General features: G+C 35.9%; 2 protein-coding genes across 6 annotated transcripts in view; one reads left to right on the top strand and one right to left on the bottom strand.

Moving 5' to 3' along the window:
* Positions 1 to 13,782, top strand: part of arhgap11a (Rho GTPase activating protein 11A) — a 1,047,489-nt gene that overhangs the window by 915,043 nt on the left and 118,664 nt on the right. The gene's annotated exons all lie outside the window — the stretch shown is intronic.
* eif2ak4 (eukaryotic translation initiation factor 2 alpha kinase 4) overlaps positions 1 to 13,782 on the bottom strand; it is a 100,080-nt gene that overhangs the window by 11,631 nt on the left and 74,667 nt on the right. For all 5 annotated transcript variants that reach the window (XM_087289776.1, XM_087289777.1, XM_087289773.1 and 2 more), the window contains exons 34-37: positions 8,313 to 8,422; positions 7,794 to 7,852; positions 7,350 to 7,453; positions 5,644 to 5,712 (exon numbers count right to left, since the gene is read on the bottom strand). In XM_087289776.1, the coding sequence (XP_087145902.1) occupies positions 5,644 to 5,712; positions 7,350 to 7,453; positions 7,794 to 7,852; positions 8,313 to 8,422 (342 nt within the window). The remainder of the gene's footprint in view (positions 1 to 5,643; positions 5,713 to 7,349; positions 7,454 to 7,793; positions 7,853 to 8,312; positions 8,423 to 13,782) is intronic.

Genomic DNA, 13,782 nt, shown 5'->3' with positions numbered 1-13,782 from the left:
CCTCCTCTTCTGCCTTTTTTTGTTCGTCTTTCTTCCTCATCTCCTTGCTCTTTTTTCTCTTCCCTTTCTTCTACATCTCTTTTTACTCTTTATTTTATTCCTCTTATTCTTTCACTGTTTCTTCCTTCTCTTTTATTTCTTCCTCCTCCTCAATTCACTATTTTTCCTCTTTGTTTTTCTTAGTATTTTTGTTTTCTTTTCTTCTTTCCTTTTCTTCCCCTTCTTTTCTTTCTTCATCCTCATCCTCCTCTCCTTCTTTGTCCTGTTCCATTTCTTCCTCTTTTTGTTCTTGTTCCTGTCTTTCTTTCTCTTCATCTTCTTGTTCCCTTTTCTCTTCTTCCTCTTGTCTTTTTGTTCCTGTCTTTCTTCATCTTTTTCTTCCTCTTTCCTTTTCATCTCTTATTCTTCCTCCTCCTCCTCTTCTTTTTAGCTTTCTTGCTCTTTTGTTGTTGTTGTTCTTCCTCTATTTCTTCCTCCTCTTCTTTTTCCTGCTCTTTTTCTTCTTATTCTCCTTCTTCCTCTTTGTCTTTCTTCATCTTCTTTCCTCTCTCTCTTTTCTTTATCTCTTATTTTCCCTCTTCTTATTATTTTTCTTGTTGTTTTTCTTCTTTCTCCATTCTTCCTCCTCTTCTATTTCTTCTTCCTCCTTTTCTTCTCTCCATCATCCTTATCCTCCTCTTTTGCCTGTTTTTGTTCCTCTGTCTTTCTTCGTCTTTTTCTTTCCTCTTCTTCATCTCTATTCTTCCTCCTCCTCTTCTTCTTTCTAGTTTTCTTCCTCTTTTGTAGTTGTTGTTCTTCCTCTATTTCTTCCTCCTCTTCTTATTTTTCCACCCCTTTTTCTTCTTATTCTTCTTCTTCCTCTTTTTGTTCCTCTTTGTCTTTCTTCGTCTTCTTTCCTTTCCATTTTCTTTATCTCTTCTTTTTCCTCTTCTTATTTTTCTTTTCTCGTTCTTCTTTCTCTATTTCTTCCCTACTCTATTTCTTCTTCCTCCTCTTCTCCATCCTCCTCTTCTTTCTTTTCATCTTCCCCCTCTTCTCCTTCTTCCCCTTATTTTGCCTGTTTTTGTTCCTCTGTCTTTCTTTCCTCTTCTTCATCTCTTATTCTTCCTCCCCCTCTTCTTATTTTGTTTCCCTTTTTGCTTGTTCTTCCTCCTCTTTCTCTTCTTCCTCTTCCTCTTCTTTCTCTTCTCGCTCTTCCTCCTCATTCTCCATCTTCTCTTGAGTTTCCTCTGAGAGACAGAGTCTGATCTACAGTCATCTACTGAAGCGAGCGAGCGAGTCTCAGTCTGCAGTTTGTGTAATAGTGTGTAATAACAGAGCGCAACACCAAACCACTTCATTATTACCCACAAAGCCACTAATTAACTAAATATGCAGGCCGTGTAAATCAGCGTGAGGAGTGTTCCTGACAGCAGATCAGCACACAAACACTTGCAGTCACGATCTGCTTTCTTCACTTTCCTTCATTTTTAGACGTTAACTTCGGCGCCTGCATCACATTAAACTGACTTTGCAGACACCGAAATCATCTAACATGATTCACGTAGCTCTAATATATAAAAACATGAACTCAAATGTAAAAATGAGGGTCTTTCAGCGTTCAAAAAAGTCATTACTGACTAATTACATCTGTATTTAAATGACTTTGCTGATTACTTCATCTGAAAAGTGACCAAGTTATTTAATAAGTCATTTAATCACTCGGCTAAACACTGATCCACATACACCTCAATGCAGAGACTATAGAAATTACACTAATACAGGATTATTAATACAGAATTACACTAATACAGACTGTTATAAATACAAATTTTAGGTTTATTCAGGCATCGTTTAAAAAGCTGCAAAGATCAACTGGTTTGTTTATTAGCTGATGAATCGACTGATCTTCACAGCTTTTAATCTCTCCTGTGTCCCTGTATTTGTGTTTACACTCAGTAAACAGCGGTGAGTTTGGTGAACTGATGACCTTCACGACCAATCACAGGAGCACGTGAACACAATGGCAAATCAGCCATGTTTAAGAACGTGATCGACAGCGCTAAAATGTTAGCGGGAAATGGACGTTTTTACAATTTTTGTACAAATTGGTACCGAATTCCAGTATCGTGACAACACTAGCTTTATTTGAACAGAGGGAAATTAAGCCCTACAACACCCCATTTCCGTGAATTTAAAGGCCCGTGCACATCGAGACATTTTTTGCTCATGTTTTCCGTCGACGTTTAACGCCTCGTGACTAAATAAAGGGGGTCAATGTGATCATGCACACCAACGCTCAAAATGGCAGACGCAAAAGCGTTATTTTAAAAAACACCTCATGTTCGTTTTTTTTTGTTTTGACATGCTGCATCAAAACCTTCTCCACCAATCAGATCGGCACTTTTGATCATGTGCAAGGAGCTGCTGAAGAGACAGTAAACAGCACTTGGAGGTGCTCAAGCGCAAAACTGTCAATGCGAGCGCACATTGAAGAAGACGCCCAGAGGCGATATGAACGTGAAGCTGCTTAATGCTCTGTGAACAATAATCATTTCATCATCGCTAGAGCTGCAGCTTGAACCATCCATGCTTGTTCGAGTCACCAGTAACTTCACTGCATTTCGTTGCATTGTACTTGTACATGTGTAATGACAATAAAGTTGAATCTAATCTAATCTAACTTGAACAACAAGCGTGTCAACTTTCTGTCTTCCTCTTTTGCTGTGTTACAAGCGGATGTCAGAAGCTTAAAGTTGTGTAACGCCATCTAACATCAAGGAGTGATTTTGCATCCTCTTCTGCTCGACGCCAGTGAAAATCGCTTGGGTTTAAATACGGAAAAACGTCTCGTAAAACTCTGACCATAAACGCAGATGAAAAGCGTCGTGGTCTGTACGAGTCTTAAGACTTTTTAAGGCCTAAATTTTAGTTTTTGCACTTAATGAAATTTTAATTTAACCAGGATCTTTTAGTTTTAGGAATTAACACTTAATCTAAAAGGAAACATGCATTAAAACATAAAACGTTTCAAAGTAATGACACCAGCTTTCATACATATACGGTTGAGATCAGAATTATTAGCCCCCCTGTTTATTTTTTCCCCAATTTCTGTTTAACAGAGAAAATATTTTTTTTAGCACATTTCTAAACATAATAGTTTTAATAACTCATCTCTAATAACTGATGATGACAGCACATAATATTAGACTAGATATTCTTCAAGACACTAGTATTCAGCTTAAAGACACATTTAAAGGCTTCACTAGGGTAATTAGGGTAAAGTTAGGGTAATTAGGCAAGTCATTGTATAACAGTGGTTTGTTCTGGAGACAATCCAACACTAATATTGCTGAAGGGGTGAATAATATTGACCTTAAAACAATTAAATTTGCTTTTATTCTAGGCGAAATAAAACAAATCAGACTTTCTCCAGAAGAACTAATATTAGAGGTAATACTGTGAAAAATTCCTGAATCTGTTCAACATCATTTAAGAAATATTTAAAGAATAAAAAATTTCAAAAGGAGGCTAAAAATTCTGACTTCAACTGTGTGTACATAAATATATATATAAGCATAAACAATATATTAATCCAATTGTTGGTAATACTTTATAACTACACACTATAAATCATTTATTAAGCATTAGCATCTAGTGAATTCATTATCTGTTAAGCATTAACTCTACATTAATAAATGTTAGTAAACAGTTTATAACTGCAGCTACAAATGCTCTATTCTTGACTTATAATAATAATTGTATTTTCATACTTAGTAAATTATAAATTTTTTATTACTAAATTAAGTATCGCATTATTTACAAGCCAGTTGTATTTAAGAGTAGTTGAGGGTTTTTAGGATCATTCAGAAAGAGTTAGTAAATGATTAATAAACTATTGAAATCAGCATTTATATCTCTTATTATTCAGGCATATATTAATAGTCAACTAATATGTTGATAAATGCTTTATTAAATCAACTTCATGCAGTTTTGTGACCTAATCTAAAGTGAGGACTATTCATGCTTTATAAATCACTTATAAATGACAAATAAAAGCTCAAAATCAAATGAACAATAATATTTGCAATCTTTTCTAAAATGTAAAATTACTGTAAAGTTTAAACATTGCTGAATAACAGGAGTGTCAAAATACAACATAAAACTGGATAAAACAACAATATAATAATTAAACAATGTAATAAAATGTAACGTTTAAACTCTACAGTGATTTTATTTTAGATCAGGTTGCAAAGATTTATTTTTTATTTGAAATATAGTTTCATTTGTGTATCTTTAATTGAATAGGAATGAATAATGTCATTTTTCCTGTTTAGAATTAAACTGAGCCTTTATTTGTCATTTATAAAGGATTTATAAAATAGTTTATAAAACTTAAAGTGAGTAGTCCTCACTTTAGATTAGGTCACAAAACTGCATAAGGTTGAATTAATAAAGCATTTATTAACATATTAGTTGACTATTAGTATATGCCTGAATAATAAGAGATATAAATGTTGATTTCAATAGTTTATTAATCATTTATTAACTCATTCTGAATGATCCTAAAACCCTCAACTACTCTAAAATACAACTGGCTTGTAAATAATGCGAAACTTAATTTAGTAATGAAAAATTAATCATTTACTAAGTATGAAAATACAATTATTAAGCACATTTTAAATGTGCTTATAAGTCAAGAATAGAGCATTTGTAGCTGCAGTTATAAACTGCTTACTAACATTTATTAATGTAGAGTTAATGCTTAACAGATAATGAATTCACTAGATGCTAATGCTTAATAAATGATTTATAGTGTGTAGTTATTATAAAGTGTTACCCAATTGTTTACTAAATGCATGCAGTTGTCAGACAAATAAAAGCTTATTTAGGTAATATATTAATCTAATTTGCAATTATTATAGTCAAGTTAACATCCAAATATATGAACACAAAAAAATGCCTCAATCGGTTTATAGCTTACAGGGTCATGAACTCATTTCTCAATGAATATTTTACTAAGCATATGCAGTTGTCTTAAAAACTAATTGAATTTATTGAGTTAAAAACTAAATAAAATTGCTCTGCTTCACTGAATTGATGCAAAACCTTTTAATGTATGTACAGTATTTAAGCAAGTTATGATTTTTCAGAATTTTTTAACTCTTAATGTTCATTTATTACACAACAAATGAGGGTTATGTGAATTATTCAGTAAGTGTTTTTGTGTTTTGCCTCATTTTTGCATGTATTTGAGCATTTGGGTGCAGCTGGAGCTAAAATATGACTTTACGTGTGTGTTCTGTGCATTTCGGAGGCTAAGCGCGCTAATAAATCAAGCACAATGCTGTGAACGGCACTGATTTCCACATGACAGTGAATGCAGACTGCTGGAAAGGGAAGCAGGATTTGATGCAATAATCATTTGACCTCTATTATTGTTTTTTTCATAATTATTGGAAGCCATAATCCAAATGTGTGCATATTTATATAGATATTTTAATATTGAATAATTTCACAGCGCAATGCTGACAATAATGAATGATGAGAAATGAGCTAAGAGCTACTTAAGCCGTCTTGTGAAACTGCCTTCATATCGCAGAAAAATAAAACAGATATGGTGCAGCTGTAATCTGAGAGAAGGAAGTGACATCATGTACTCACGGCCAGCACTTCGATGTCGCTGCTCCTGTTCTGCAAGCTGTTGCTCAGATTCTGCAGTCGTGTCTGGATCTGAAAGATGTTCAGAAATATAAAGGATGTTTAATGGTTTGTCATGAACATGAGCACTTGAGTTAACACACAAATACGACTCCAGTAAATGTATTAACTACTGCTTTACAATTGCATTTAGTCAAAGTATTGAACGTACTTATCAATGAATGTTTATTTTGCAACAACCTTGCATTACCACCAGAGGTCATAGTCAGTCATAATTTATGACAAATCAAGTGTGCAAAGAACTAAGAGTTCATATACTAATCACAACAATAAAGAACGAAGAAATGTGTGCTGACAAATATAAACAATAAAAAAAACTAGGTGTACTTCTTGAACATTTTTACACACATTGTTGTAGTATTGCAGTTTTGTTTACAGGAGACTCATTCTGAATGGATCATTTGAATCAATGAGTTGTTTACTGGAGACTCACTCTGAACAGCTCATTTGAATCAGTGAGTTGTTTACTGGAGACTCACTCTGAATGGGTCATTTGAATCAGTGAGTTGTTTACTGGAGACTCACTCTGAATGGGTCATTTGAATCAGTGAGTTGTTTACTGGAGACTCATTCTGAACAGCTCATTTGAATCAGTGAGTTGTTTACTGGAGACTTGCTCTGAATGGATCATCTGAATCAGTGAGTTGTTTACTGGAGACTCATTCTGAATGGATCATTTGAATCAATGAGTTGTTTACTGGAGACTCATTCTAAACAGGTCATTTGAATCAGTGAGTTGTTTACTGGAGACTCATTCTGAACAGCTAATTTGAAGCAATGAGTTGTTTACTGGAGACTCATTCTGAACAGCTCATTTGAATCAGTGAGTTGTTTACTGGAGACTCATTCGGAATGGATCATCTGAATCAGTGAGTTGTTTACTGGAGACTCATTCTGAACAGCTCATTTGAATCAGTGAGTTGTTTACTGGAGACTCATTCTGAACAGCTCATTTGAATCAGTGAGTTGTTTACTGGAGACTCATTCTGAACAGCTCATTTGAATCAGTGAGTTGTTTACTGGAGACTCATTCTGAACAACTCATTTGAATCAGTGAGTTATTTACTGGAGACTCATTCTAAACAGCTCATTTAAATCAGTGAGTTGTTTACTGGAGACTTGCTCTGAATGGATCATCTGAATCAGTGAGTTGTTTACTGGAGACTCATTCTAAACAGGTCATTTGAATCAGTGAGTTGTTTACTGGAGACTTATTCTGAATGGGTCATTTGAATCAGTGAGTTGTTTACTGGAGACTCATTCTGAACAGGTCATTTGAATCAGTGAGTTGTTTACTGGAGACTCATTCTGAACAGATCATTTGAATCAGTGAGTTGTTTACTGGAGACTTGCTCTGAATTAATCATTTGAATCAGTGAGTTGTTTACTGGAGACTCACTCTGAATTAATCATTTGAATCAGTGAGTTGCTTATTGGAGACTCTGAACGTATCATCTGAATCAGTGAGTTGTTTACTAGAGACTCACTCTGAATTAATCATTTGAATCAGTGAGTTGCTTATTGGAGACTCACTCTGAACGTATCATCTGAATCAGTGAGTTGTTTACTGGAGGATCACTCTAAACTCTGGGTAAAAGTTTCCATGTAAAGTTCATTGTGTGTGTATGTGTGTGTGAGCTCATGCTGACCTGTGTCTCGTATCTCCGCCTGGAACTGGCTGAGATCTTCTCTGGAGTCACCAGGTTCACATTCATGGACATAAGGCCGCTGCTGCAGTGTGAATCACACACACCTGACACACAATAAACAAACAAATAAACACACACACACACACACACACACTCAAAAAGATTCATATGTTCATCTCAGTTCTGTCAGTGTTTGAGTCAGAGGTAGGGATGTAATGATTCACAGTGAGTCAGAAAATGACATCAAATACATGATGATTCAAATCAGTCGGGGTGTTAAACCAATCACATTAACATGTTTAGAAGAGCAGAGAGCGGTGTGTTTACTGCACTGCAATAATGACTGATGACACTTGCACTTGGCTCCTGGGTGTGTGATAGGGCCCTTAATGTTTTGCCATATTTCTGAAGCTTGCTGTGTGATAAAACACAAGAGAAGTGCACCTGAGTTTCCCAGCAATGATCCCTTTGGGTTCTGTAGAGACGCGCTCTCAGATATCTCTCTGATGAAGGACAGAAGAGCGTTAGCAGAAGTCAACAACACAACTAACACTGCATCACTAGCTGTGTTCCCATACACCTATCTTTATAGAAATATAAAACATGCTCAATGGACACCAATACAATCTGAAAATATGCATACAAAGCATATGAGCATAACTGAGAATGATTCTTCACAGCAAACGTAAACAAACTGTAGCAGCAATTTTGCACACAGCGTGCCTCCACAATAAAACCAGGACGTAAAACTGTTCTGACATTTCCCCGCGCTCATTTGAATTGTTGCATGGATTGCGTCATCAGATTCTGTGCTCCTATTGGTTCTCGGATAGACGCTCATCACTGCTGTTGTCACACTGGAGGAAAGCGTCTGAAATCTTCTGACTCCAAGTCTAATTCACATCTTAGGATGGAAACACAGCTAGTAGACAACAAAGCAACCCAACAGAACCCTCACATCACCTGTTTCTCTCCTCAGAGAGTTTGGTCCGGCTCTTCTGGATGAAGTGATCCACCAGATCCGACTCGGGAATTCTCTTCTCCGACTGACGGTCCTTCTCAAAAGACTTCACCTGATGGAAAACACATATATTTCAGTACTTTAAATAGACTTACTTGTGATGTGCTTGCCTTAAATACTGTATATGAGTTGAACAGGTGTGTATAAATCAATTCAGAGAAGCAGAGACACAAATATTTAGCAGAATTATTATATTTTTTCAACTAAAGATGAACATTCCTATCATTTACAGAGACGATTGCTTAAGAAAAAAGCTAAGAAATTAGTCCATGACAATATAATGTAAGAAATTCTGAATTCATCCATTCACTCTCCTTCGGCTTAGTCCTTATCAGAGGTTGACACAGTGGAATGAACTGCCAACTTATCCAGCATATGTTTTACATAGCACATGCTCTTTCAGCTGCAACGCTGTACTGGGAAGCACCTATACACTCTTGCATTCACACACACACACACACACACACACACACACACACACACACACACACACACACACACACACACACACACACACACACACACACACACACACACACACACACACACACACACACACACACACACACACACACACACACACACACACACACACACACACACACACACACTCATACACTAAAGCCAATGTAGTTCATCAATTCCCCTATAGCGCATGTGTTTGGACTGTAGGGGAAGCTGGAGAACCCGGGGGAAAGCCACGCCAATACGGGGAGCAAAACTGCAAACTCCACACAGAAACACCAACTGACCCAGACGGGACTCAAACCAGTGACTTTCTTGCAGTGTGGTGACAGCATTAACCACTGAGCCACCATGACGCCATTCTGAATTTAATTACTGTTAATTAATAATTGGTCATAATTAAATAATTATTGGCATATATCTGTTATTCAGATATTTTGTTTATATATTATACTTGTTAGACAAAAGCTGGTAGACAACTAGCAAAGGTGTTGCTAGACAAAGTTCTTCAGGGACAAAAAAAAAAAAAAAAAAAAAAAATATATATATATATATATATATATATATATATATATATATATATATATATATATATATTAGGGGTGTCAAAATTAATAGTTTCTTCGGTGTACTGCGATGCAGATGCGGACAATTCAGTATGGGTTCAGTAAAAATCATAACCGGTTATTATGTACTGACGTCATTTATCTCATTTGCTCTCTGTCGCGAGCGAGGCGAGTGTGGGTATTTACAACACTCCAAGAGCCAACTACTTAAAAATGCAGAAAGTGTGCACAATTTCACTGCGTGTGTGTGTGTGTTTTCTGGACAATCTGTCACTGACACTTACAGCAGAAGGCCCTATTTCACTGCGATTGAGGGAATGAAAGTGAACTCTCTCTCTCTCTCTCTCACTGTGGCCCATTTCACCTGCTGTCGTGACTTTTCCTCCCCTCTCTTTTCCTCTCAGCTGTTACAACGATACTTCTGGAAATAGGTCTGCATCCCTAACCAGGTATCAAGCTGCGCGGGAATAAATTTCCAAATAAAGCGCGGGAGCGGTCGTTACTCTGGTGTCATTTGAACAGGAGTGCGCGGTCTCACAATCTCGCTCCCGAGCGAGCAAGCAAGTGCGCGTGCGCGTTTATTTGTGTGGTGCTGTCTATGTTTGTCTATGTGTGTGAATGAAAGACAGCGTGATGCTTCGTGTCTGTGTGTGTGTGTGTTTATACAGACAGCTTGTTATAGCCCTCCCAAAATACAACACTGTGTATGGAAAGCATCGCCAATGCACCGTGATGCACCGAGATATCGAATTAAAGCAAATCGATGGCATGATAATCAAAACTGAACCGAAACGTGAGGCCAGTATAGCTCCACACCTCTAATATATATATATTAGGGATGTAACGGTATCAGAATTTCACGGTACGATAATACCTCGGTATGAATGTCACAATACAGTCTTTATTGAATCATTTACAGGAAAAACAAAACTAATGAAAAGACTCGAAAAAAGTGGCAAAAGTGTTTATTTACCTCAGCACTGAACATATTAATGACATACAAATCAGCCGTCTATCTGTAAGCTTCCAAACAGGAACTTAAATCTTTCAATTTTAATAACAAAAAACTATTAAACCATATAAAAAAATAAAGTTTCAGTTTAGTATTGTTGAAAACTCATCACATTCAACATTTAATCACTCACTCAGTCAGAGAGAGATGGGTTTTTTAAGGAAAATGATCATATAACTATAATCTGGTGAAAGCTGGGGTCTGGGCATGTCCCCTGCAGCAGAATAAACCCTCTCATTTGGGACTGAGGTTTCTGGGACAGAGAGATATGATGTAGCCAAGGTTGACAGCAGTGGGTAACGCTGTGCATCGTCTTTCCACCACTTGAGAGGACAAGTCATGAGTGAGATAGAGGTCTCTCTGCAGTACAAGTCAATGTCTGCATCAATCTGAACAGTGTGCTGTGTTCTGCAGTCCCCATCACTGTTATTAGTCGTATTCCCCGACTTATATTTCACCACAGTCTGGCAGCGCCTGCATTCTGTTTTTGTCTTTGTCTGTCACCTTTTCTCCTTTCTCGTATCTTTTTAGAGAGAAACCGAAATGCTTCCAAACATCCGATTTAAAACCCACTTTAGGTTCGATCATTTCCAGCTCTTTTTCTTCCCCGCTACTAGCAGCACACTCCATTTCCGCATTACTGGATCTGTAGCGACAACAGACCGCAAAGGATGATGGCCACGCCTGGGCTGATGGGAATTGTAGTTCCCGCTTCCTCCCGTTCACTTCATTTGCCTGAGCAAACTTTTCTCAGAAATATAGTTTTATTGAGTCATGCGCCGACGCTAATATTGAAAACAATTACTGTTGCGGTATGACGGTATTTACAATATTGCTACATCCCTAATATATATATATATATATATATATATATATATATATATATATATAAAATATATATATATATATATATATATATATATATATATATATATATATATATATATATAAAAAACAAAAAAAAAAAAATATATATATATATATATATATATATATATATATAAATATATATATATATATATTTATATATATATATATATATATATATATAAATATATATTTATATATATATATTTTTTATATATATATATATATATATAAATATATATATATATATATATATATATATATATATATATATATATATATATATATATATATATATAAACATATATATATATAAAAAAGACAATAAGACAAATATTATTCTGAATAAATAACAGAAATTAATTCTAAATGTAACTGGAAAACAATCTAAGGACACAACTGAAGTGATGCTGAGATAATTTAAGAAATCTATTAATTTTATAAGAATTAAATTTTATAGACGATTCAATTAAATAAATAAAAAAGATGTTACATATATTTATCTGTTGTGTGTAGTCTTAGACCTGACTCATGGCTGAGAATTAGCTTTACTAAGTCGAACCTCCCTGACTTCATCAGGAGCCATGCTTAGCTTAAACTAGATCACCATCATATTATTCAAACAGTTTTGTCGACATGCAAAACTCCTCTGCATAAGAGACGCCGGTTTCACAACACATGAGCAGCGCGGCTATTTTTTTGGTGTGCATGTTCAGAACCGGGAGCAGAGCAGTGCGGCAGCGCCAAGCAGGAGCGGCGCATGAGGCGCAGGTATTGAAGGTTTTATTTGATAACTGCACGTGTATGGAATCAGATAAGTCTCAAAAGAAATTCACGCAAAAGACACGATGTACACATGCGTAGCCAAATTCACGTGCATAAAACCAAATTCACGTGCGTAAAATATTAATTTTTATTCACCAAAAAATGTCACGTGCACAAAATAAAAATACATTTTCAGAAAATACGTTTCACAAATGCAAAACACCATTTGCAAATGTATAAGTGTACAAAAAGTTTTGAATGTTTAAAACTTGCGAGTTCATCCTGAATGAGAAACTCCTCTTTCACGTACTACTACCCCTGGATACGTGTGTGTATTTTTGAGACTTTCCTGAAACTGAAAAAAAAGATATTTACCCAGGTGAGGATCTTTATTTTTTTCAGTTTTATTCAGTTTCTAATGACACTATCACGTCTTTTTCAAGAAAACAGCTGCTTTAGAACTTTAAATGTTCAACAACCTTACAGTTTTATATGTCTTAACAATAAAAATGAAAAAAAAAAAAAAGAAAAGAAATCAACTTAGGCGAGGTTCGAACACGGGTCTAGAGCATGGTAACCCAACGTGTTGACCACTGGACCACAATGGCGATGCAATACTGGTGTGGCCGGAATGATACTTATGATTACCCTGCAGGATACATGTTGCTCATGGGGCTGCGAGACAATAAACAAGAAGAGCGGAGCTGCGGCAAAATAATGGATAAAAAGAGTGAGGATATGGTCAAATAAATAAATATATTTAAAAAAAAGTGCGACTGCTGCTTTCTCCGTTCGCCATGCTGGAGAGAAACAGTCTGCACAAAAGAGGCGCAGAGTTGGGGTCATTGACTACAGCTCTCATCTGATTGGCTGAAAGGTACGAGTAGGCCTGACTCTGGCAGGAAAGTCTCAAAACACACACACACGTATCCAGGGGGAGTCGCACATGAAAGAGGATTAGCACATTCTCATTCAGGATGAACTCGCAAGCTTTAAACATTCAAAACTTTTTGTACACTCCTATATATTTGCAAATGGTGTTTTGAATTTGTGAAACGTGTTTTCTGAAAATGTATTTTTATTTTGTGCTCGTGACATTTTTTGGTGAATATAAATTAATATTTTACGCACGTGAATTTGGTTTTATGCAGATGAATTTGGCTACACATGTGTACATCGTGTCTTTTGCGTGAATTAATATTGAGTCTATTCTGACTCCATACACGTGAGACAATGAAATATTTGTCATTACATAACATATATGAAATATAATGTCATTTATTAGAAACTGCTTGTGATTTAATATATTATTTAAATATTTTTTATTGCATCTAAATCACTAAATAATAATTAAATTTAGTAATTGAATTATCTGGGGTGACAGTGGCTCAGTGGTTAGCATTGTGGCCTCGCAGCAAGAGTTTGAGTCCCGGCTTTTAGCATGTTCTCCCCATGTTGGCGTGGGTTTCCCCCACAGTCCAAACACATGCTCTATAGGGGAATTGGGTGGGCTAAATTGTCCGTAGTGTATGAGTGTTTGTCCTGTTCCTCCAGATTGAAGGTTGAGCGTTGGGCTGACTACCCACCTCATAAAAAGGTTAGAATAGGTTGCATTCAGCCGTGTTGCTTTCTGCAAGCATTACATTTAATTAGAGCATTACATTTAATTAATTTTAAGAGTCAGTAAATTACATCTCAAATCAGTGTTCTGTGTCTAATAGTTTAGTGGCCAGCAGC

The sequence above is a fragment of the Danio rerio genome, chromosome 17 (genome assembly GCF_052040795.2).
Source record: "Danio rerio strain M-AB ecotype USA chromosome 17, GRCz13ab, whole genome shotgun sequence".
Lineage (NCBI taxonomy): Eukaryota > Metazoa > Chordata > Actinopteri > Cypriniformes > Danionidae > Danio > Danio rerio.
Note: the sequence above shows the minus strand (reverse complement) of the source record. Positions and strands in the feature narration are given on the sequence as shown.